Here is a 24,672-nt window from a genome sequence, read left to right on the forward strand (position 1 = left end):
AAAGATCAGCAGTCAGAGAATGTTTATAACAAGGGTGTCCAAAGTGCGGCCCGGGGGCCATTTGCGGCCCGCAGTTAATTGCTTACCGGCCCGCCACACATTCTGGAAATACTTTTGCAAAAATTAAAAAAAACATTTAAAAAAGTGGAATGAGGTGAAATCTAACGAGAAAAAGTTGCAATGTTCACACAAAGCTGTCATGCAGGCTGTTTTTTTTGTTGTTTTTTTGCCATTGCTCAAAAAAATAATAATTACAAAAAAATCAATGTTATAATTAATTATTTTCAAGGCTCCAATTACTTCAAAAACTTTACTTTAAAATGTTTTATGTGGAAAAAATATTGCATATATTGTGTGGTTGCCATATAAAAACATCAAAGTTTTATTTGACAAAAGACCATAGAACAAACAAAACAATAGTTTAAACGCAAAATTGACAGATATATCTGAAGTTAATCTCGTAATTTAAGTGTTGAAAGTTTTTTTTTTAAAATAATAAAAATGTATCACTTTATGAGTGGGGCACCTTTTGGATCCCAAAGATATTTAGTGGGATTGTATTTATCTTTACACTGTGATTACTCAAAAAATAATAGTGAATTAAAATCTATGGTGTCCTGCATTATTAATATTTTATGGTTCTAATTACTAAATACTGCATATTTCAGTTTTACTATAAAAAACAAAGTTGTCTTTGACAAAAAAGGAATAAAACCATTTGTTTTATTTTTTTTTAACTTCATATCAACCTGAATTTGATATAGAGATGTACTGTAAGCGTTAAATAATTTAAAAAATGTAATAATTTGACTTATTTTTAAAATTTTAATGACCTTTATGGTCCCCGAGAGCCCTAAATGTAAAAAAAAAAAATCTATATATTTTGTTATGGTTTGAAAATTAAAAATATCAAAATGGCCCTCCGCATGCTTTAATTTTTCAATTTACGGCCCTCAGTGGAAAAACTTTGGACACCCTTGGTTTATAACAATTTGAATATGTCATGTTTACATGTTAGGTGCCAGAAAAGTTTGAAATTGATTTTTGAAGTGCAACAAATGACTTAGAAAGTGGTGTTACACAGTGTTTCTCACATAACTGGAATGTAGTTGTGGTGGCAGGTGGGTTTAGATGACCTCACAATCTAAGTTGATGCTTGTGCATGTTATTTTTAATGACCCTATGGAAAAAAAGTGAGCAAAAAAAGCATGAAAAGCAAAACAAATATGTTTAGAAATACAAATGAACTTTCTTGCACTCCTCTGTTGCTTCTTTCCGTGTTGTTTTTTGCATCACAAGCAAGACAGAGTTGTAAGTGCTTTTAGAAGGAGAGGAGGGTGCGATACATGCTTTCCTGTTGTTGCTAAATTAGCAACATTGATTCTTACTGTACCAGCATCTTCATCCCTGGCACACCAGGGGCCGTACTTATCAAGCTTCTTAGAGTGCCATTTTACACTTAAGTCCTGAGAATTTGCGAAATTTAGTCCTACTCTCAAACTTAAGAATAAAAGCTTTTTATCAACGTTCTTAAGTCTAAGAATCACTCCTACTCTCCACGATATTTAAGAGACCTTCAGAGGTGTCTTAAGTGGTTAGGAGTTGCCAGCAGGGGATGGCACTGAGGCGAGAGAGACGTGCGCGAACATTCAGGGAGCGGAACGATGTCCTGGATTTGTTTGATGACGAGCAGCTGATCAAACGGTATCGTTTAGACAGAGCGGGTATTATTTTTGTCACAGATTTAATACTTTTCGATTCCATGTTGATTTCTGCATGTGGCTGCATTGGGCTAGTATATATAGAGCCACCCACACCAGTTTCAAATTAGTTGCCTAATTAATGAATTGGAAAGAAAATGTTATGACAGTAGCGTATGTGTGTGGCCGTGAGGTGAGTGACGTCAGTGAGTGTGTGGGCGAGAGAAGAGAAGAGAGGGAGCGGTACCGTGAGTGCCGGCGGGGACTAGTTTGTTTTGTATTATTTTGTAGTTTATTGTCAAAATATACACTCCCATTGTCCAATTAAATATTTCCAAGATATTTCTTTATTCTTAGACAACGGATTCCCTTCCGTGATTGGTCATTTCTATGGACACAGAAATGACGTCACCTAAAATTCCATTTACGGCACATAGTAATGTCGTAATTCAGCTCTGAGTGTGACACTTAAGATTCAGTCCTACACTTCGCTGAAAGTGTGAGTAAGACGCTTGATAACTAACTTTTAAGTGCAGCTTTCAGCGAAGAATTTATTTACTCTTAAGTCAACTCTTAGCAGACTTCTTAGGAGTAATTCTGAGAAGCTTGATAAGTACGGCCCCAGGTGTGTATGGCCCTGTTTACACTGCACACCAAATCAGATTTTTTTTCCCCCTCAAGTGACACCGATCTGATTTTTTTTGCCGGTCTAAACGCTCCAAAGTGCTTCAAATCTGATCTTTTCGTATCAGATTCAGGCCACTTAATGAGGAAGTCCAAATCCGATTGCAATCCGATATTTTCATATGTGACTTCGGTCTAAACGGCCATGCGACCCAGATGGGACCGAATGCAACTTTTTCGTCAGCTTTAGGCAAGCTACGTTATTCATGTGCACGGGAAAAGACGCCGCCCACCAGCGGAAGTGGATACTTCATCACAACATTCAGTATAAAGTAGAGATGTCCGATAATATCGGCCTGCCGATATTATCGGCCGATAAATGCTTTAAAATGTAATATCGGAAATTATCCGTATCGTTTTTTTTATCATCGGTATGGTTTTTTTATTTTTTTTATTTTTTTTTTATTTCATTAAATCAACATAAAAAATACAAGATACACTTACAATTAGTGCACCAACACAAAAAGCCTCCCTCCCCCATTTACACTCATTCACACAAAAGGGTTGTTTCTTTCTGTTATTAATATTCTGGTTCCTACATTATATATCAACATATATCAATACAGTCTGCAAGGGATACAGTCCGTAAGCACACATGATTGTGCGTGCTGCTGGTCCACTAATAGTACTAACCTTTAACAGTTAATTTTACTCATTTTCATTAATTACTAGTTTCTATGTAACTGTTTTTATATTGTTTTACTTTCTTTTTTATTCAAGAAAATGTTTTTAATTTATTTATCTTATTTTATTTATCTTATTTTTTTAAAAAAGGACCTTATCTTCACCATACTTGGTTGTCCAAATTAGCCATAATAATGTGTTAATTCCACGACTCTATATATCGTATCGGTTGATATCGGTATTGGTTGATATCGGTATCGGTAATTAAAGAGTTGGACAATATCGGATATCGGCAAAAAGCCATTATCGGACATCCCTAGTATAAAGTTTTCTTTTTGACAACCAAATTTTTGGTCCATCACTAGTCAACACGATTGGCTTTATGTAATATTTGAATATATATTTTGAGTTAGAAGAAATAGCGATTGATGAAGGACCGGAATTGACGCTGTGACATTTTTGCTTACATGTTACGTGCATTGCATAAGTTGTTTACGTACAGTAAGTGAGTTGAAAAGTAACGCTAACGTAGATCCACGCTGATGTCCATATTTCCTCTACTTAACAGCCAATACAGGTTAGAACCCTCCCAAATATATTACACTATATACCAGTGGCGGGCCGTGCGTTTCCCACCTAGGCCTTCAGTGATGTCCTTTGTCCAATGATTACCTCTCAAAATACCATCATTTATGTCACCACATGACTATTGCTGGAGAAATACTATACAGGAACACATCTACGCCCTACTAGGCACTGAATCACCTCCACAGTGAACAAAACAGGTTATTTTCTGGCGCATTTAAAATTCCATAAACCCGCATCAGCAATTAAAACATAGCTTATGTGGTACTGTCAAAATTGAAATCGCAAAAAACATATTAAACGTGAAAAATAAAGAAATAAAATATTAGAACTCACAATTTGTAGCACCCATTGGAGCTTCCGTGGTTAGCCGACATCATCTCGCAAAATGTAGTTTCTCTTTAAATATTATTTTTGAAAATGGCCTTGCAAATGTGTTGTCTTGTCTAATCATAAAAGATGGAGACGAGACATGTTGGCTGAGTTCTTAAAGTTTACTCCACAGCGTGCTCATCAAAAACATCCCGCTGCCGGCATGTCTACGTTCAACAACCTAAACGGGGCTACTGCGCAAGCTATTCACTACTGTGGCATGCTGGGTAATGGAGTTCTTATGTTACCTAGCTCATAACATCACAATATATATCTGCCTTAGGCCAGCTATAAGGCCTTACTGACACCAACTCGTGATCTGATTGGCTATCGCAACTGTCTGTCAAATGTTTGTGTCCGTTCACTTACAGTGCACGGACGCCCACATTGTTCATTCTGAAGGCCCCGAGCAGATTTCGTACACCATGGCAACATAAGCTAGCTGAATTCTGATTGGATAAAAACTCTATCCTAAAAACAACAGTGCTGGAAGAAACATAATATGACATGAAGAGAATATGAATACTTTTAGATATTTAGGGAAAGTAAATTAAAAATTACTTTTATCTTTAATTATGATCATAATTTCTGGTTATGTTAGGCCAGCAGAGAAGGCCCTGCTGGCCCTGACGGCTCACCACTGATATAGACATCCGTTCATACATTATATTAGTTTGATTTATTTTCACATTAAAAAAAACAAAATTTTTTTAAGTTTGGCGACCATATCTATGGTGGCGACTTTTATTTTATTTTGTAGCAGTCGTAGCAACTTCCTTGTTCATTTACGGAATCCGGTCAACTTCCCTTGTTTTCACTTTATTGAACTGCGCATGCAAGTTCAATAAGTGCATTGGGGCCACTTTGGCGCCTGTTCGCATTTACACTGGAGTCTGATGAAGATCACATTTTACTTGGAATGTAAAGAGTCAGCTGGAAAAAATCAGATTAAAAAAAATCAGATTTGCTCCACTTTGGCCTGCAGTGTGAACGTAGTCTAGAAGAAAGTGCTGCTTTCATTTATTTTGTTTTGATTGTGCCGTGTGTGTTTTCAGCATAGGGCTAATTACTGTCAAAGTAATTTCAAATAGCACGCCTGAATGATTATTTCACCAAGGCCTTTTTCAAGCCGTTGGTCCAAAGAAAACGACCGTCCCCACTGAGCTTCATCTCATAAAAGGAAGATATTTACGAGTAAAATAACTTTCTTCTCTATACAAACTTTGCCCGTCTGTAGTGGGAGGTGTTGGTTCATGTGTGGAGGAAGGGGTTTTTTTTGTGGTAGGGATATTTGCTGCCATGGCAACAATGCACATGACTAAGTGTATTAGATTGCCTCGGACAGTGTGCAGCGAGGCGTGGGGTGAGTCGTCTGTGGGCCCTTTGAAAGTCTTGTCCTTGTCTTACTTGTGTTTTCTCACAGTCTGCGTATGCGCTGTGCATGTAGTTGCTTGCATTTCATTTGTACATGTACAGAAGTAGGAGAAAATGGAACTTCCAGCCGTAGCCAACTTTTTCAATGCTCTGGGGGGAAAAATAGACACTAGCCTCTTGTGTCCCTCGATCTGAGAACGTATTGGTTACACTGGTTGCACTTTTGTTGGAATTTTGCGCTTCAGCCACAATCCTCATGTGAGACAATTACAAACGTCTTTTCATTTTCTGTGAGTTCTAGATAGTAAAAACTGCCAATACAAGGCAGTTAATATTGCAGGTAATAAGTGTTCTACTATTCAACCTATAAATCCCTCCAACAACGTTTTATATACTTGCTGTAACGAGAGTTGTAACGATAAAGGGTATTAATAATGACAGTGGTAAAACTCCTGACGGTTAGTGTTACCGTTTTAAATTAAAATGATCGAAAAACCGTCACGATAACTGCACTTTAAAAAACTCACGAATTGACTGGTGCCAGCACGCTAGCCTTAATACTAATATTAAAACACGAGATAGTAACGTCTTTCCCCATTAAGCAATGACATCCCTCAACTTATACAAACACATTGCTGTCTGAACAACTAAAATTTTCAATTTGCTCAATGAACCTACGATTTGTGCTCTCTTAGAACAGAGTGATCATTCTATACTCAGAGGAATACAAGACAAAGGTGGTTTTACGGTGTGTTCTAGGACAGAGTGGGACGCCACAAGTCTGCCAGAAATGATAAATAATAATAATAGACTTTACTTGTTACACACTTTTCATTTAAATTAATCTTAAAGTGCTAAAGTATAAACCAACATTTAAAACAACAGAAGTGTAACCATTAAAACACAAAATACTAAGACTAAAACACTACATAAGAAACACAAAACATACAAAATAGCGTGTTTTCTAACGATGTGTTTGTTTATTTTTGTTATTTAATAAAAAACGTAGTCAAAATTGTGCAGTGTGTGTAAAAGTACTTTTTGAGCACATTTAACAATGCCCCAAAAATATTAATGATAATTTTGGTCACGATAATTGTGATATGAAATATTATATTGTTACATCATGCCTAGCTGTAACCATGCACTGTAATATTACAATATTCTGATCATTTTAAGCATTACCACAACTTATTCCCTGGGCGCATTTATTTCACAGAGTGCATAGCAATGACCGCTACTTCCGTCAAGAACAACAACAACAACATCAACTACTAATCATGGCAGATTTCGCTACAGCCAACAACGACTACTTCGGGACAAATAACGATCTGTACCCTTATCTTTTTCAGCCTGAATATACGGACGATGAGCTACATGTTTTACAAGCGGGTGTTAAACAAAATAAGAATATAACAAAATAGTCACTTACAATGTCCGCTCTTACTCTTGTTGGGATGGTTGTATCTTTCAGCACAGAATGTGTTCCCTGTTCTGAGTCTTCCTAGCGATGTTGTTGAGTCAGTATCCGCCGCTTTAGTCCTTTTCTTTGTTGGAAGCGTGTGTAACTTCAAAGTTGACAAACTTCTCAGCTTAATGCCACAATCTTCTACTGTACAGGCAAGAGGCATGGTTATTAACCTAGCTTTACAGTAACTGTGTTCCCAACTCAAAGCCAATGCAGCAGCAGCTTTTTTAGCAAGCATTAGCCTATATCTCGGTAGAGGCCTAAACCGCGCTACGTCGCTACGTCAGAAAAGTAATTCCTTGACGTTACTTCTGAAGTGTATTTCTGGTCTTGTTACCTTCTCCCGGGCAGAAGGGCGACACGGCAGTGCGGCTGGATCAAAAGAGACGTCGGAGACGCTTTGCTGAACAAGAATCAATCAATCAATCAATGTTTATTTATATAGCCCTAAATCACAAGTGTCTCAAAGGGCTGTACAAGCCACAACGACATCCTCGGTACAGAGCCCACATACGGGCAAGGAAAAACTCACCCCAGTGGGACGTCGGTGAATGACTATGAGAAACCTTGGAGAGGACCGCATATGTGGGTAACCCCCCCCCCCTCTAGGGGAGACCGAAAGCAATGGATGTCGAGTGGGTCTGACATAACATTGTGAAAGTCCAGTCCACAGTGGATCCAACACATCAGCGAGAGTCCAGTCCACAGCGGGGCCAACAGGAAACCATCCCGAGCGGAGACGGGTCAGCAGCGCAGAGATGTCCCCAACCGATGCACAGGCTAGTGGTCCACCCGGGGTCCCGACTCTGGACAGCCAGCACTTCATCCATGGCCACCGGACCTATGCAACTCCCCCTCGCAAGGGACAGGGGAGAAGAGGAGAGAAGAAAAGAAACGGCAGATCAACTCCGTTTTCTTAGCGTTGAGTTGCAAAAAGTTAGCGGACATCCATTGTTTAATTTCATTAAGACACGCCTCCAGCTGACTACAATCCGGCGTGTTGGTCAGCTTTAGGGGCATGTAGAGTTGGGTGTCATCAGCATAACAGTGAAAGCTAACACCGTACTTGCGTATGATGTCACCCAGCGGCAGCATGTAAATACTAAAGAGTGCAGGGCCAAGAACCGAACCATGGGGAACTCCGCACGTTACCTTGACATAGTCCGAGGTCACATTGTTATGGGAGACGCACTGCATCCTGTCAGTAAGATAAGAGTTAAACCAAGACAAGGCTAAGTCTGACATACCAATACGTGTTTTGATACGCTCTAATAAAATATTATGATCGACGGTATCGAAAGCGGCGCTAAGATCAAGAAGCAGCAACATAGATGACGCATCAGAATCCATCGTTAGCAATAGATCATTAGTCATTTTTGCGAGGGCTGTCTCCGTAGAGTGATTTGCCCTGAAACCGGATTGAAAAGGTTCACAGAGATTGTTAGTCACTAAGTGTTCATTTAGCTGCTGTGCAACAATTTTTTCGAGAATTTTGGAAATAAACGGAAGGTGGGAGACCGGTCGGTAGTTTACCATGAGGTCAGGATCGAGGTTAGGTCTTTTGAGCAGAGGATGAATAACCGCTTTTTTGAATGCTAGGGGAACAGTACCGGAGGAAAGTGATAAGTTTATAATATTTAACACTGATGGACCTAATAATACAAACAGTTCCTTGATAAGTTTCCCAGGAAGTGGGTCAAGTAAACATGTTGTTTGTTTTATCCCACTTACACGCTGTAAAAATTCCTCTGTTATTTCGAGAATGCATCCAATCCACCTGAGAATATCAAACTAAGGGGCCTTATCTTATTATGTGCTCAAACTGAAATACCACTATTTAATTAAACTTGGTGGTTCGCCTTCTCCAAGTTGGATATAGATCTTCACCATATATCCAACTTGCTATAGTTTATTTACTATATAAATAAACTTTGATTGATTGATTGATAAGCAAAACATGATATGAGTTAATTAATTCACTTCACTTCCTACAGTAACAATGTTGCTGTAGCTTGGTTAGGCAGGTCAGGCATGTAAATAGCATTGTTGGAAGTTTAGAAGTTTTTTAAAGAAGGTGTTATGGGCAAAATAGTAGAATCCCCATTACCTGCATTGTTAGCAGTTTTTTCAACTATGGAGGACGCACAAAAAAGTATTGCATAAAAGGATTGTGGATGATGATGATGATGATGATGATGATGCAAAATTCCAAAAAACTGCAGTTTTCCTTTAAATGTTATTGTTTTGTTAGTTAGGAATTAGCACACAAGACACAATCTGTTTCTACGTTCACTTTTGGTGCAGATCTAGCTAAAAGTTGCAGATTGGGGAATGTTTTTACGCTTTCCACATGCATTGTGGCTGCCAGTCGAAGCATAAAAGACTTGCATTAAAAACAATTTCTGCATGATGAGTTGGAACCAAACGTGTGATTGGTGCATTATCTCCACCTAGGGGACAGGAGTGAAACATCTCCAATAATTTTTTTTTTCCAGTCAAACGGTTGTTCATCCTCATATTGCATCTCATTAGATTGTATGTGTGCAATCATTGTGGCCATACAATACATATTCTTAAAAACGGTGATAAATGAAAGGAATATAAATGTGAGTAGTTGTCGTCACATTGAATGGTTATCATCTCATTATGTCTGCCTGTATTAATGAGGCGGTTAGAGGCTAGCATGCACAATAGTTTTATCAGTTGCTTCCCCGACGCTTCGGGGAATTAAGTCGGAAAACATTTCCGAGTGCATGTGTTCAGTCATCAAGCCGTGGTTTTTATTAGGGCGCTGCTAAAATCAGAAGCGCGTGGATTGACTTTTACTTTCTGTCCCTCTGATCAGAATGATTGAAGACTGCGGGCGGAGCAGGGACAACATGGCGGATAGAAGGCAACTGCTTGTGGAGATGAGTAAGTACTCTAGTGGTCATGCTCAAGCCATATAAAAAGGAAGGAGGGTTAAAAATGATGATGCAGTGCATTTCTACGCTTCACAGTTCTCTTGCACACCACTGCAACCATTAATACCTTTCTGACTGAATTATCATCTCCGTAAAGGCAGACTTCTAAGTAGATTGTTGAAGGTGTACCTAATAAAGTGTACATGAGCAAGTGCTTTTTTTTTTTTTTTTTAACTTTCACAATAAGGGCGGTAGAAAAGCTTGAGTGAACTTGAGTTAATTGCTGCAGCTCTAGTCATCGGTCCATTAAAAAGTAACTTCACACTAGACTGAAAAGCAGGCGTTTTGCTTGTATCGCTTTGGACGCAACCCAACATCCTTGATGGGCTTAGTGAGGAAGTGTTTTTTTATGTTAACATAGAAAAAGCATCATAAAATGTGGTCACCAACTGTCAGTTTCTGGTGTGAAAAACAGACCCCCAAATGTATAATTACCATACAGTCCTTTAGTACATGTACTGTATACAGTCACCATTACTGATAAAATGATAAATGGGTTATACTTGTATAGCGCTTTTCTACCTTCAAGGTACTCAAAGCGCTTTGACAGTATTTCCACATTTACCCATTCACACACACATTCACACACTGATGGCGGGAGCTGCCATGCAAGGCGCTAACCAGCAGCCATCAGGGGCAAAGGGTGAAGTGTCTTGCCCAAGGACACAACGGACGTGACTAGGAAGGTAGAAGGTGGGAATTGAACCCCAGTAACCAGCAACACTCCGATTGCTGGCACAGCCACTCTATCAACTTCGCCACGCCAAATTGTATTATTTTTTCTTGATTTGCCACAAATTGTCATTAAGAATCCATAGACGTTTTTACACAATATAGCTAACATGCTAACGAACAACTATATACATATTTATATATATATATATATTTTTATATATATATATATATATATATATATATATATATATATATATATATATATATATATATATATATATATATATATATATATATATATATATATATATATTTGTATATGTTTGTGTGTGTGTGTGTGTGTGTGTGTGTGTGTGTGTGTGTATATATATGTATATGTTTGTGTGTGTATATATATATATATGTATATGTTTGTGTGTGTGAATATATATATATATATGTGTGTGTGTGTGTATATATATATATGTGTGTATGTATGTGTATGTATATATATATATATATATATATATATATATATATTAGGGGTGTGGGAAAAAATCGATTCGAATTCGAATCGCGATTCTCACGTTGTGCGATTCAGAATCGATTCTCTTTTTTTTTTTAAATCGATTTTTTTATCAAGCCTTCATTTCTAAGAACAAGAATAGACTGTCGTGTTTCAGATGAAAGTTCTCTTTTTCTGGCCATTTTGAGCGTTTAATTGACCCCACAAATGTGATGCTCCAGAAACTCAATCTGCTCAAAGGAAGGTCAGTTTTGTAGCTTCTGTAACGAGCTAAACTGTTTTCAGATGTGTGAACATGATTGCACAAGGGTTTTCTAATCATCAAATAGCCTTCTGAGCCAATGAGCAAACACATTGTACCATTAGAACACTGGAGTGATAGTTGCTGGAAATGGGCCTCTATACACCTATGTAGATATTGCACCAAAACCAGACATTTGCAGCTAGAATAGTCATTTACCGCATTAGCAATGTATAGAGTGTATTTCTTTAAAGTTAAGACTAGTTAAAAGTTATCTTCATTGAAAATTACAGTGCTTTTCCTTAAAAAATAAGGACATTTCAATGTGACCCCAAACTTTTGAACGGTAGTGTGTATATATATATATATATATATATATATATATATATATATATATATATATATATATATATATATATATATATATATATATATATGTGTATATATATATACATATATATATGTGTATATATATATATATATATATATATATGTGTATATATATATATATATATATATGTGTATATATATATATATATATATATATATATATATATATACATATATATATATATATATATATATATATATATATATATATATATATATATATATATATATATATATATATATATATATATATATAAAGGGACAAGCGGTAGCAAATGGATGGATGGATATATATATATATATATATATGTATGTGCAGTAAAACGTATATCTAACCACGAATAGGCAGGAATCCTCTTCGTTGGCAGTGCGTTTGCCAAGATGTAGCTTGGATGTTGGAATTTAGACAGTTTAAAAGTGCTTTTAGTAAGCCCTCCTTGCAACATGACGTTTTGTGTGTCTGTAGCTTTAATGTTAATTAGCTGTGTTTGCCCGTGTGTCTCTAAGATGCATTATCGTGTACTTTTTACACACACACTGTCACTTTGCACTTGTCCAACGTAATAGATGACATATATTACATACAACAATGTAACATTATGGAGGGGAAAAGGAGGAAACAAACATAGTAGCAGAGCTATCTGAGCTACAATGCTAACATTACAGTCACATTTTAACGGCAACCTAAGTTAGCATATTTGGTGAAGAAAAAAACAAAATGAGTCTGTAGCTGACAGGCGGATAGTTTGCAGATCTCCAGGCGTTTTTATAAGAAGTTTAGCTAAGCCCTAATTTCATATTTATTTTATTTTTCGTGTGATGATCATGATGTCATAAGAAATATAATTTTACATTGTAAGGGTGCTTTAAAATGAACACAAATCAGACCATTAAATATCACAATGTTGATATTCATATTGAGGTAATTGACAAAAAAAAATATTCCTCAGGAGCTCAGGATTTGGACTCCATACGTCTGTCAACATACAGGACAGCCTGCAAGCTCAGATTTGTGCAGAAGAAATGCAACTGTGAGTATAAAATGTCCTCTTCAGCACTCCAACATGAAGGCTTCAATATGTGTTGTTCACGCTTGCTTTCCAGTGCATTTGATCGACATCTGGAACCTCATCGAGGCCTTCAGAGAGAACGGCCTCAACACCATGGATGTCAACGCCGAGCTCCCCGTGGCCCGCCTGAAAGTGGTGCTCTCCACCGTACTGTACCAGCTCAACAAACGCATGCCCACAACTCACCAGATTAACGTGGATCACTCCATCAGCATGCTGCTCAACTTCCTGCTGGCAGCCTATGACCCGTGAGTCGCACCGCCACTTTGCCGGTTGTCAGCCGAGGTTTGGGAGCGAATCCAGTGTGAAAAATGGAGGGACATGTTTGCTGTAGCAGTGTTTTTGAACATTTCAATCAAAATAATGTTATTTCTTCCACAGCGTGTGCTGAAACAACTGAATATGTAACCTGAATGTCATTTTTATTTGCTTCATTTAGGGATGGACATGGAAAGATATCGGTCTTTGTTGTGAAGATGGCGTTAGCAACATTCTGTGGAGGCAAAATTCTGGATAAATTAAGATGTGAGCTACAAAATCCTATTTTTACTTTTTATAAAGCTTGTCCAGAGTCGATATTATAACAGCATGAATCTTACATACTTTTATTGTTTAGTAGTGTGGAATGCTAGAAAAGTCACGTTCAAAGTCAAGGTTTCTTTAATGCAGAGGTGTCAAAGTCGTTTTCACTGAGGGCCACATCGCAGTTATGTTTGGCCCCAGAGGGCCACTTTTAACAGTGAACACTATTATTACACAATGTTTTATGCATATTATTAGTAGATTTTTTTTAAAGTAAGATGTAAAAAAAAATATGGTAAATTGCAATAATTTCACCTTAAAATTGTGTGTATATTACTGTGAATGGAAAAACAGTACTGCTGTTTTTATGCTAAAAAAAAAAAAAAGGCAGCTCAGTTGCCAGAATTTTACTGTAAAATTTACATTAGTTTTTTTAATGTAAATTTTTTTTTTTTTAAATGCATTTTTACAGTAAAATTTTGGCACCTGAGCTGCCAGTTTTTTTTTGTTTTTTTACCGCAAATCAACAACTGTAGATTTTTCGGTGTATTACTGTAAATGCCAAAACGACACCATAGTTTATTACAGTAAAAAAAGGGGGAAAAAAATTCATTTAGAGAAAAATGCTGTAAAAAACACAGTAAATTTCACAATTTTACCATTGAATCTATTGCTGCTTTTACATCGCACAATTTGATGGATAACTTGCTTTTTTCATTATTATTAGTATTTATTTCCATTTAAAAAATGGTTTCAGTGTTTGATAATATATTTTTGCATAATTAAACAATATTTAAGTTAACAAAATGTGCTATTTCATTAAGTACATGTATTTTTTTTCTGCCAAAATAGAAAGAAAGAATACATTTAGTAAGACATGTTACAGTACTTTGATACATATTATTTCCAAGATTTCGAGGGCCAGATAAAATGAAGTTGGGGGCCACATCTGGCCCCAGGCCTTGGGTTTGACACCTGTGCTTTAATGGTACCCGGAGGTAAAATAGTTGTGCAGACATTTGTATTTCAGCGTTAAGATAGAATGAAACAAGCAAACACAAATCATATAAAACACATAAACATAAAAAAACAAAACACAAACGATCACCAGTATACATGCACACTGTAGAACAAAAAAAAATATGATACCTACTAAACCAATAAAATCATTGTGATTAAAGTGCTATGGCATAATAAATAAATAAAACCACCAAGTCTCATCTGAAGAAAAATGGTGGGTTTAAAAAATACCAAATCATTTATTATTGACTGTCTGGAATGGACTTACGCTGTCTTTAAATTGAAGTGGAGTGGTAATTGTTTTCGTGGGCACCTCGTGGCAACAATATTTTATTAAGTTAAGCTCATGATGCAGTAAGTTGAATTATGCGGACACGTTTGTTACTGAATACTTTTTTAGTATTTAATATCTTCTGCTTTGGAGGCGTTGTATCTGTAAGTAATATGCAACTATAATTATTTGATACATGTTTCTATTGACAGGTGTGGTGTTTCAGACTGCAATATTGTTAAATTAAGGACACAAATTAAGTATGTTTACCTTGTGGGCTATAGTGTGTTTAGCTGTTGTGTAGCTGAAAGCTCCTAGTAGCCCTTAGCCTACCATGTTTTGTAAATGATTTGACTAAAACAGAAGAAAAGACCAACCTTGTGTGTATATTTAGATGTTAATTGGCTGTGCAGCTTTGCACAAGAAAACACACTGCAGTACTGCTTGTATCAGAGCTTATGACGCAGATACTTGTTTGATGCTTGTTTATTTTATGATATTGGACTGATATCCGATATCAATATTGGATTGGTGCACCCCCACCTTTGAGCACATTTCACCACTTTTGCCAGTTACAAAATGATATGCTGTGCTTTTTTTTTTCTACCATTATTTTTTCATTATACGTGTATTTATTAGACTTTATTATTTATTGAAATTATTTTGTCAAAGGGTTGATTTCATCACTTGTGTTTTGGAATGCATGACAAAAATCCAGAAAATGGTGGTATACATGTTGGTCGTCTACCACCACGCATCCCTCGTTAACATAACCTTTAAAATGATGTCCTGGTGATTGGGACATATTTAACACAATTCAACAGTATTTTCTGTGGTACATCAATTAAGTAGTGAGTGGGATCAAATGTATTAAGCGCTATACATCTTTTCGGACACGTTGAATTAGACACACTTCAATCTAACCTTGTATGCATGTTCAAAATAAACTAAAACCATTACCGATGTGCACATGTAGCATTAGCTGGTAGAGTAAAAGATTGGCTGTTTGTTGTGTACCAAAAACAGTGTGAACAGCTGCCAGTCTTTGATTTGTTTTCACAAATAAGTGGGATAATTGCATTGTGTGATGTTGTAATTAGCCAGACTTGCGTTGCAAGCTGACAATTAGTTTGATTCACTCGTGTGATGAATTACCCCACCCTTCCCCACCACGTCGTTTTCAGACATTTTTTCACAGATATCGGATTCGGCAGGAATCATGGCGTATTCGCAGTTTGACCAGTTCCTGAGGGAGGTTCTCAAGCTACCCATGGCCGTCTTTGAGGGTCCGTCGTTTAGATACACGGAGCAAGCTGCCAAAAGCTGTTTCGCGCAGCAGGTGAGGGTCCATTAATCACGACATGTACTGTGTGTGCGTGTGCTTTTTCTCGCACTCAAACCTCGCTGGATATCTGATTCGGGCAGAAGAAAGGTCTCCCTCAACACTTTCTTGGACACGTTGATGTCAGACCCGCCTCCCCAGTGTCTGGTGTGGTTACCGCTCATGCACCGGCTCACCAACGTAGAGAACGGTAAGCAGCGCAACAACACAGCGTACAGTATCTCTAAGGTTGAATACATTTGTTCAGGGAGGATGCTGGTCAACTTAACAATTTTTTTTGCAGCAAGAATAATGAAATGATCTATTCCAGTGTCAAACTGTGGCCCCCTACAACCTGACGTTCCTACTATACCAGGGGTCGGCAACCCAAACTGTTGAAAGAGCCATTTTGGACCAAAATACACACAAAAAATCTGTCTGGAGACACAAAAAAATTAAAAGCCTTATATAAGTGTTATAATGAAGACAACACATGATGTTTTGATTGAGACTTTTATTAGTAGATTGCACAGTACAGTACGTATTCCGTACAATTGACCACTAAATGGTAACACCCGAAAACGTTTTTCAAATTGTTTAAGTCGGGGGTCCACGTAATCAATTCATGGTAAAGTATGTTGCATTGGCCGGAGATCGAACCCGGGCCTCCCGCGTGGCACCACTGAACCACCAATGCTTAGACACCAATGTAAGTGTCTATATTAACCTACTATCAAAGGCTGACGCAAATCTTAGTTGACAGAAATGTTGTATTTTAATTTTTATTCTACACATTTTTGCAACATTGGAAATCATTAGTAAAATGGAGGCTTCTTACAGGATGAGATAACTTCTGGAAATGACTGGCTCAGATTGGCCAGAGGTATAGATGTGTGTCCAAGTTTCAGGAAACGGCTGGTTGTCTTCTTCTAAGGGATTTATTACAATCTTTGCAAGCTGGGTAATTAGAAATGCAGCCAATATTACATACAGATAATGTGTCATGAGACATGCAAATATAAATCAAATACGCAGAGGACATAAGTAAAGGAAATTAAATGAGCTCAAATATACCTACAAACGAGGCATACTGATGCAATATGTACATATAGCTAGCCTAAATAGCATGTTCGCATCGATTAGCTTGAACTTTGGGTTGACCAAATATGCCTGATATGCACTTCAGCAAATCAATAAAATCAAAAATCACAAGCTCACCTTTGTGCATTCACGTACAGCATAAAACGTTTGGTGGAAAAAAGGAGGCAAAGGAGTGGCATAAAACACGTCTTTCTGTGGCAGCATCGGAGAAAGTTGTACATGTAAACAAACTATGACGAGTTCAAGGATCGCTGAACTTAGTAGGACAAAACAGTGCTTGCCAAATACTCTCATCAGTGAAGCATGTATAACATAAACAATGGGATTTGTAAACAATTAGGAAGGTCTGTGTCATGTTTGTTTTCCTTCAGAAAATATATTATATTAAAACAAATTTCCATTTTCACACATCTCTGAAAGAGGTCCAGGGAGCCACTAGGGCGGCGCTAAAGAGCCGCGGGTTGCTGACCCCCGTACTATACCAAGCTTGTTCGAAATAAACTGAAACCGTTTTTATACCTCTTAAAATGTTTAACATTCCATGTGTGACAAAGGTGCTCCTTCCTCTCACGGTTAGGACGACCCCTGCTGCTGAAAATATTGTTTGTCTACAAGAATTGTTCTCTCCTTTTCTCACTCTAGACTTTTTTCTTGTGCGCTGTCGGAACAATTTAATAATTTAGCTTTTAACACAAATCTTCTTTTTCAAGCTCAGGCAATCATTGATTGCATGTCCGCAACTAGTAGCCATTTTTTGCATGATCCCCTACTGCCTTTATAAATAGTGGTTTGAGGCCTAACTCCTCATTCGTGGTGCTGCTGTAGGCTTACAATCGCTGTGATTGGCCCATTGACACATTTTCATTTCGGCCTTTGGAGCAAAACATTTAGGCACCACTTCTCGAACAAAAGTTCAGCTTAGCAGTGTTGAATGACATTTTTCTGTGAATATCTCAGGCTGCTGCGCCAGCCAAAGGACTCTTACTTCACCCTTTGAAATCTCCAGTTTTAAACAGTCAATAAATAATACAAGTGTAAAAATAAGGCAGGCCATTTTAACGGTAAGTTGTAAAACAAACAGCTGCAGAAGGTGTCATTTTTAAGGGATTCCTATTATGCAAAACAAACTTTTCTTACTTGTTGGTACCTGATTTTGTATATTTGGAATCTGCATAGGTCCAAATAACTTGAAAATAAAACATGGAGGCCTAACTCCTCATTCGTGGTGCTGCTGTAGGCTTACAATCGCTGTGATTGGCCCATTGACACATTTTCATTTCGGCCTTTGGAGGCAAAACATTTAGGCACCACTTCTCGAACAAAAAGTTCAGCTTAGCAGTGTTGAATGACATTTTTCTGTGAATATCTCAGGCTGCTGCGCCAGCCAAAGGACTCTTACTTCACCCTTTGAATCTCCAGTTTTAACAGTCAATAAATAATACAAGTGTAAAAATAAGGCAGCCATTTTTAACGGTAAGTTGTAAAAACAAACAGCTGCAGAAGGTGTCATTTTTAAGGATTCCTATTATGCAAAAGCAAACTTTTCTTACTTGTTGGTACCTGATTTTGTATATTGGAATCTGCATAGGTCCAAATAACTTGAAAATAAAACATGGAGGCATGGCGCAGATATTAATAAAACAATATTGCCTTCTTTCAAACTTGCTCCAAACGACTGTGACATATTTTTCCTTAATGTGCGTCAGCAGATATCTCCATACGTAGAGTTTTGCAAAGTTGCCATCAATAAGTTGTTGTGGGGCACTGGGCAGACTGGCTCGTACATGCACATGCATACATACTGTTGCCATTTCTAATAAAAAGTAGCATGCATTGTCGTTCTAACTTCTATCTTTTAGTAAACTTGATATGGGCGCGCTAAAACTACAACATGGCCAATGGGGTGGAGACATAGTCGAAGGGGCTTGACCTGGAGGATTTCGGCACGTAAATAAGACCGCCCATGAAACGGCGCATTCTGAAGAGACAGTCAAAAAGCGGCTTGAAGATGGTCTGTAAAACATCATCTTTGCACAATGTTGACCAAAGCACAACCATTACCTGTTATGTAGACCAGTGATCCCCAACCACCAGGCCGCGGCCGGCACAAGAAATGTAAAAAATTTTTTTTTTTTTTTTTTTAAATTAAATCGACATAAAAAAACACAATATGTACATTATATATCAATAATATGTACATTATATATCAATATAAATCAATACAGTCTGCAGGTATACAGTCCGTAAGCACACATGATTGTATTTCTTTATGACAAAAAAAATAAATAAATAAATAAATGATAAATGGGTTATACTTGTATAGCGCTTTTCTACCTTCAAGGTACTCAAAGCGCTTTGACAGTATTTCCACATTTACCCATTCACACACACATTCACACACTGATGGCGGGAGCTGCCATGCAAGGCGCTAACCAGCAGCCATCAGGAGCAAGGGTGAAGTGTCTTGCCCAAGGACACAACGGACGTGACTAGGATGGTAGAAGGTGGGGATTGAACCCCAGTAACCAGCAACCCTCCGATTGCTGGCACGGCCACTCTACCAACTTCGCCACGCTGTCCCACAAAAAAATTTTAAAAATCCATAACCTCCCCCCGGTCCGTGGGACAAATTTTCAAGCGTTGACCGGTCCGCAAGTACAAAAAGGTTGGGGACCACTGATGTAGACCACAAGGAAGTGTTTTAGATGAAGAAAATACATCTCAATACAAACCCTTTAAAGAGGAACTGCTCTTTTTTGGGGATTTTGCCTAACATTCACAATCATTATGAAAGACATGACGACGGATGGATTACAGCTAAACCATTGGGAGCTCCTCTAGTTTGCCCATTAAATCCAATAAATAACCAATCAAAAACCACCAACGATACTCCATTTACATTTCGGGATTTGAACATTAACCAAGTATTAGTGATATTGTTATTATAAGCGCTAACGCAGATAAACTATTTATAGCGGCACCGTGATCACTCCAGTATGTGCCTATGTTTACATCATCAAGTGGTCTGCTGCTTCCTTGCTCCCTGTAAGTTAATTCTAAATCATAAATAATGCATCACCTGGACATGAGATGTCTGAGTAGGGTATTCCGACAAGTTGGTACACTTTGATAGCCATTTAGGACCCGAAACTGACGACAGAAAAGACTGCTTGTACCCCCTGTTTCCCCACCCCTTTTTCTTTGTGGGAATTATGAGTCATTCTTCACCTAAATGGGAATATATGAACATCCTATCAGTCGCATTCTAATGACAGCAGACATTATACAGTAAGTGATGTTTTATTATGTTTGTTGGCTTTCATAAAGTCTGCAGTGAGTAATAATCAGTGATGAATTTAAAAAAAAAGAGCAAACCTGATGCGTTTTTGAAATTAATGATCCACGCATGCTTAAAATGATTAAAATAACACAAATATAAATGTTACTATAAATGTGCCTGTTACTACATTACATATATACTTACATCATGTATATAAAACCCTAATGGAGGTGTTTGCATTTTTTTTAAGGCGGAGTTGCACGGCTCCAATAGGCTCCATTGTAAACAAACTTTTGATCGCATTTATTTAATATTTAGAATGCAAAAAATAGATATAACATCCATCGTCATGTCTCTCATTATGATTGTGAACGATAGGCAAAATTCCCAAAAAATTGCAGTTCCCCATAAAGGCTTCATTCATTATAATAAGCTGACTCCTCTCACTCCATACACTGTGGCAAAGCTTGATGTGGGCCTACAAAAAAAAAACATAACTTTGCGTCAACCGCAGAGCTGTTAATGGTCAGCCTTTTTTTGTGCGTTTAAAAAAAAAAAACATTCATATAATACTCAGTCGCTTCATTATAAGGATTGATAGATGTACAACAATTCATGGAGGGAAATTGGCAAAAATATGATAGTATTGGATGTCGCTTGAGTCACCATTGTTCGCTACTACTATACAGTAAACTAAAACGCTGTGGTTACTAACTTTCAGCAAAACACTGCCCCTAGCAATTTGGCAGAGAATTGCAAGTCATGCCATTATTTTGATTTGTTTTGTTACGATTATCATAATTGTACTTGTTGCTGTTTATTTGTTGATAATTTATATCCGTTGTTCTTTTGAATTATATTTAAAGTTGAGTTTTGGTAGTACAATAAATCGTGTAATCGTGTTATTGATAGAGATGTCCGATAATATTGGACTGCCAATATTATCGGCAGATAAATGCTTTAAAAATGTGATATTGGAAATTATCGGTATCGGTTTCAAAAAGTAAAATGTAAGACTTTTTAAAACGCCGCTGTACGGAGTGATACACGGACGTAGGGAGAAGTACAGAGCGCCAATAAACCTTAAAGGCACTGCCTTTGCGTGCCGGCCCAATCACATAATATCTACGGCTTTTCACACACACAAGTGAATGCAAGGCATACTTGGTTCAACAGCCATACAGGTCACACTGAGGGTCGCCGTATAAACAACTTTAACACTGTTACAAATATGCGCCACACTGTGAACCCACGCCAAACAAGAATGACAAACACATTTCGGGAGAACATCCGCACCGTAACACAACACAAACACAACAGAACAAATACCCAGAACCCCTTGCAGCACTAACTCTTCCGTGACGCTACAATATACACCCCCGCTACCGACCCCACCCCCACCACCACCACCTCACCACCCCCCAACCCTGCCCACCTCAACCTCCTCATGCTCTCTCAGGGAGAGCATGTCCCAAATTCCAAGCTGCTGCTTTGAGGCATGTTAAAAAAAAAAAAATGCACTTTGTGACTTCAATAATAAATATGGCAGTGCCATGTTGGCATTTTTTTCCATAACTTGAGTTGATTTATTTTGGAAAACCTTGTTACATTGTTTAATGCATCCAGCGGGGCATCACAACAAAATTAGGCATATATATGTGTTAATTCCACGACTGTATATATCGGTATCGGTTGATATCGGAATCGGTAATTAAGAGTTGGACAATATCGGAAAATCGGATATCGGCAAAAAAGCCATTATCGGACATCTCTAGTTATTAATCGTGATTTCAATATCAATCAAAATAATAAGTATTATTTTTGCCATAATCATCCAGCCTTAACGCTATTGCGACTACGCTGTATAGCAGGGGTGTCAAACTAATTTTAGCTCAGGGGCCGCATGGAGGAATATCTGTGCACACGGGCCGGACTATTAAAATCATGGCATTAAACCAAACAAATAAAGACAACTTCAGATTGTTTTCCTTGTCTTACTTTGGCCAAAAATAGAACAAACACATTCTGAAAATATTACAATAAAAATATAGGAAAAAAATACCGGCAGCGGTAAAGTTTATATCCATGAAGGAAAGAAAAAAGTGAATAAATGTTATAACTGAATAAATTCACATATGCATAAACATTTTTTATTTTGTAATATTTTTTTTAATGAATTAAGAAACGTTTATGACAACCTTTTTCCAAAAAACAATATAGAATGTGAGATATAACAGGATAATGCATACATTTATCATTTGTTTTCAAAACGGTTACAAAAAAGTGGGACCCCAAAAATTTACTGTGGCACCCCATTTTTATGATTTGATGAGGTCTCTGGGACCCCATTTGGAAAATTCCTAGCACCAACACAGATGGAGTATTGGTGCGAGCAAAACAGGTGGCCTGGTTCTAATACTAATCAAATATCACCCCCGGGCCATAGATATTTGGGCGGATCTGGCCACGGGCCTTGACTTTGACACTTAGGCTGTAGAGCAACTATGCTGTAGCAGAAAAAAGCCTTTACTAGTCATACAAGTAAATGTGTGTGATATTGTCTGTAAATGTTGCCTACCTTAGGACAACAGATGACATTTAGCTATTGTAGCTAATTCTGGCATATTTAATGTGATGCTTTGCTCATATGTTGATCAATATGCATTGTCCTAATCAAATCATTATATTCAAATTTTAAATTGAAATACAAGTGAAAAAAAAAGTGAACCATAGCCAAATGTATCAAAACACTGCCTTAATTCTCTTCCCTCATGTTGAAGGCCTTCATTGGGATGACCCAAATGGGCCTTTTGCCATTTTTAGAGTGCATTTGCCAGCATCAGAGTTGTCTCCTTGCTGTCATTTGCAAAATATCTGTGTTTATTCATGCCACATCTGTTTATGAATGTGTGTGTGTGACCCCCCCCCCCCCCCCCCCCCCCCCCCCCCCCCCCCCCGCAGTCTTTCACCCGGTCGAATGCTCCTACTGCCATACTGAGAGTATGATGGGCTTCCGCTACCGCTGCCAGCAATGTCATAATTACCAGCTCTGTCAGGACTGCTTCTGGAGGGGGCATGCCAGCGGTTCCCATAGCAACCAGCATCAAATGAAGGAGTATACATCATGGGTAAGAAGGGGCGGGGGAGAGGAGGAAGGGAGGGAGGTGTGTCTGCAGCCGGATCAGTCAATGTGGCTATTTTCGCTCGGCTTCACCGTGACGTAAGGATGCTGTTGGTCGCGTTCAAGCCGTGTTTTGTTCCCCCTCTTTTAGAAATCCCCCGCCAAGAAGCTGTCCCATGCCCTCAGCAAGTCGCTAAGCTGTGCATCCAGCAGAGAGCCTCTTCACCCCATGTTCCCCGAAATGCCAGAGAAACCTCTCAACCTTGCGCATATAGTGTATGTTCTTCTTCTTTTTCCCCCCACTGTTGAAATGTTCAAACCGCTGACTCCTCTAAGTGTTTCCAGTTAATCTTGCAGGTTCAGCTAATCAATGAGGCTTAATTACAGTGCTGGGAGTGATTGCAATCTACGACAATGTAGCCACTGTTGCCGTCACTTCAGCTTTTGTGTCTGAGGTCGCGGCCCCGCGTAAAATAGCTCGATAAAGGGTTTCCCACGAGAATTTAGGCAGAAAACCTATAAAGTACAGTTGAGCTTAAGGTGATTAAATACATTTTTGAAGGCATTTGTCGCAAAATTTGACTTTGTAGTGCACACACACACACACACACACACACGCATTAGTGGAGAGACTTGAGCAGCTTCCATTCCCATAGCCAAACTCTTAACCCCTGTTATGTGCATACTGACCGCATACTCAAGCAACTCATTCAAAAAACACTCTAACTATCATTTGGAGTGCATGAGAAAGTGCAAATGAAAAAATGCCTCTCAGGTTTATCTCTTCCAAAACTGATGTCCTCTGCAGTGCACATTTGTGCTGTTTTTGCATAGCAGGGATTTTACCTTCGAACTGTTTAACTCTGACAAAAGAAAAACAAATGTCCACTACAGAGGACGCTAGTTCTCAGAAGGATATTGCACATTGATTGATTGATTGATTGATTGATTGATTGAGACTTTTATTAGTAGGTTGCACAGTGAAGTACATATTCCGTACAACTGACCACTAAATGGTAACACCCGAATAAGTTTTTCAACTTGTTTAAGTCGGGGTCCACTTAAATTGATTCATGATACAGATATATACTATCAGATATATACTATCATCATAATACAGTCATCACACAAGATAATCAAATTGAATTATTGACATTATTTACAATCCGGGGGGGGGGTTAGTTTTGGTTGTTATCATCAGTCATCAACAATTGAGAACAGAGAAATGGATATTGGAACAGTGTAGGTCTGACTTGATAGGATATGGACAGCAAGTAGTAGAGAGAGAGAGAGAGAGAGAGAGAGAGAGATCAGAAGGCATAAGAAAAAGTATCTACATTTGATTATTAACAATCCGGGGAGGGTGTTAGTTTAGGGTTGTAGCT

At 38.0% G+C, this 24,672-nt stretch overlaps 1 protein-coding gene across 1 annotated transcript in view; it reads left to right on the forward strand.

The window, feature by feature from the left end:
- The window catches only part of dtna (dystrobrevin, alpha), a 57,228-nt gene that overhangs the window by 13,251 nt on the left and 19,305 nt on the right, over positions 1-24,672 (forward strand). Inside the window, exons 3-10 of the mRNA XM_062022505.1 lie at positions 9,653-9,720; positions 12,532-12,612; positions 12,686-12,899; positions 13,091-13,176; positions 15,649-15,809; positions 15,897-15,996; positions 23,128-23,294; positions 23,439-23,563. Of these exons, the coding sequence (XP_061878489.1) occupies positions 9,654-9,720; positions 12,532-12,612; positions 12,686-12,899; positions 13,091-13,176; positions 15,649-15,809; positions 15,897-15,996; positions 23,128-23,294; positions 23,439-23,563 (1,001 nt within the window). The 5' untranslated portion in view covers position 9,653. The remainder of the gene's footprint in view (positions 1-9,652; positions 9,721-12,531; positions 12,613-12,685; positions 12,900-13,090; positions 13,177-15,648; positions 15,810-15,896; positions 15,997-23,127; positions 23,295-23,438; positions 23,564-24,672) is intronic.

This window comes from Entelurus aequoreus, linkage group LG16, assembly GCF_033978785.1.
Source record: "Entelurus aequoreus isolate RoL-2023_Sb linkage group LG16, RoL_Eaeq_v1.1, whole genome shotgun sequence".
Classification (NCBI taxonomy): Eukaryota; Metazoa; Chordata; class Actinopteri; order Syngnathiformes; family Syngnathidae; genus Entelurus; species Entelurus aequoreus.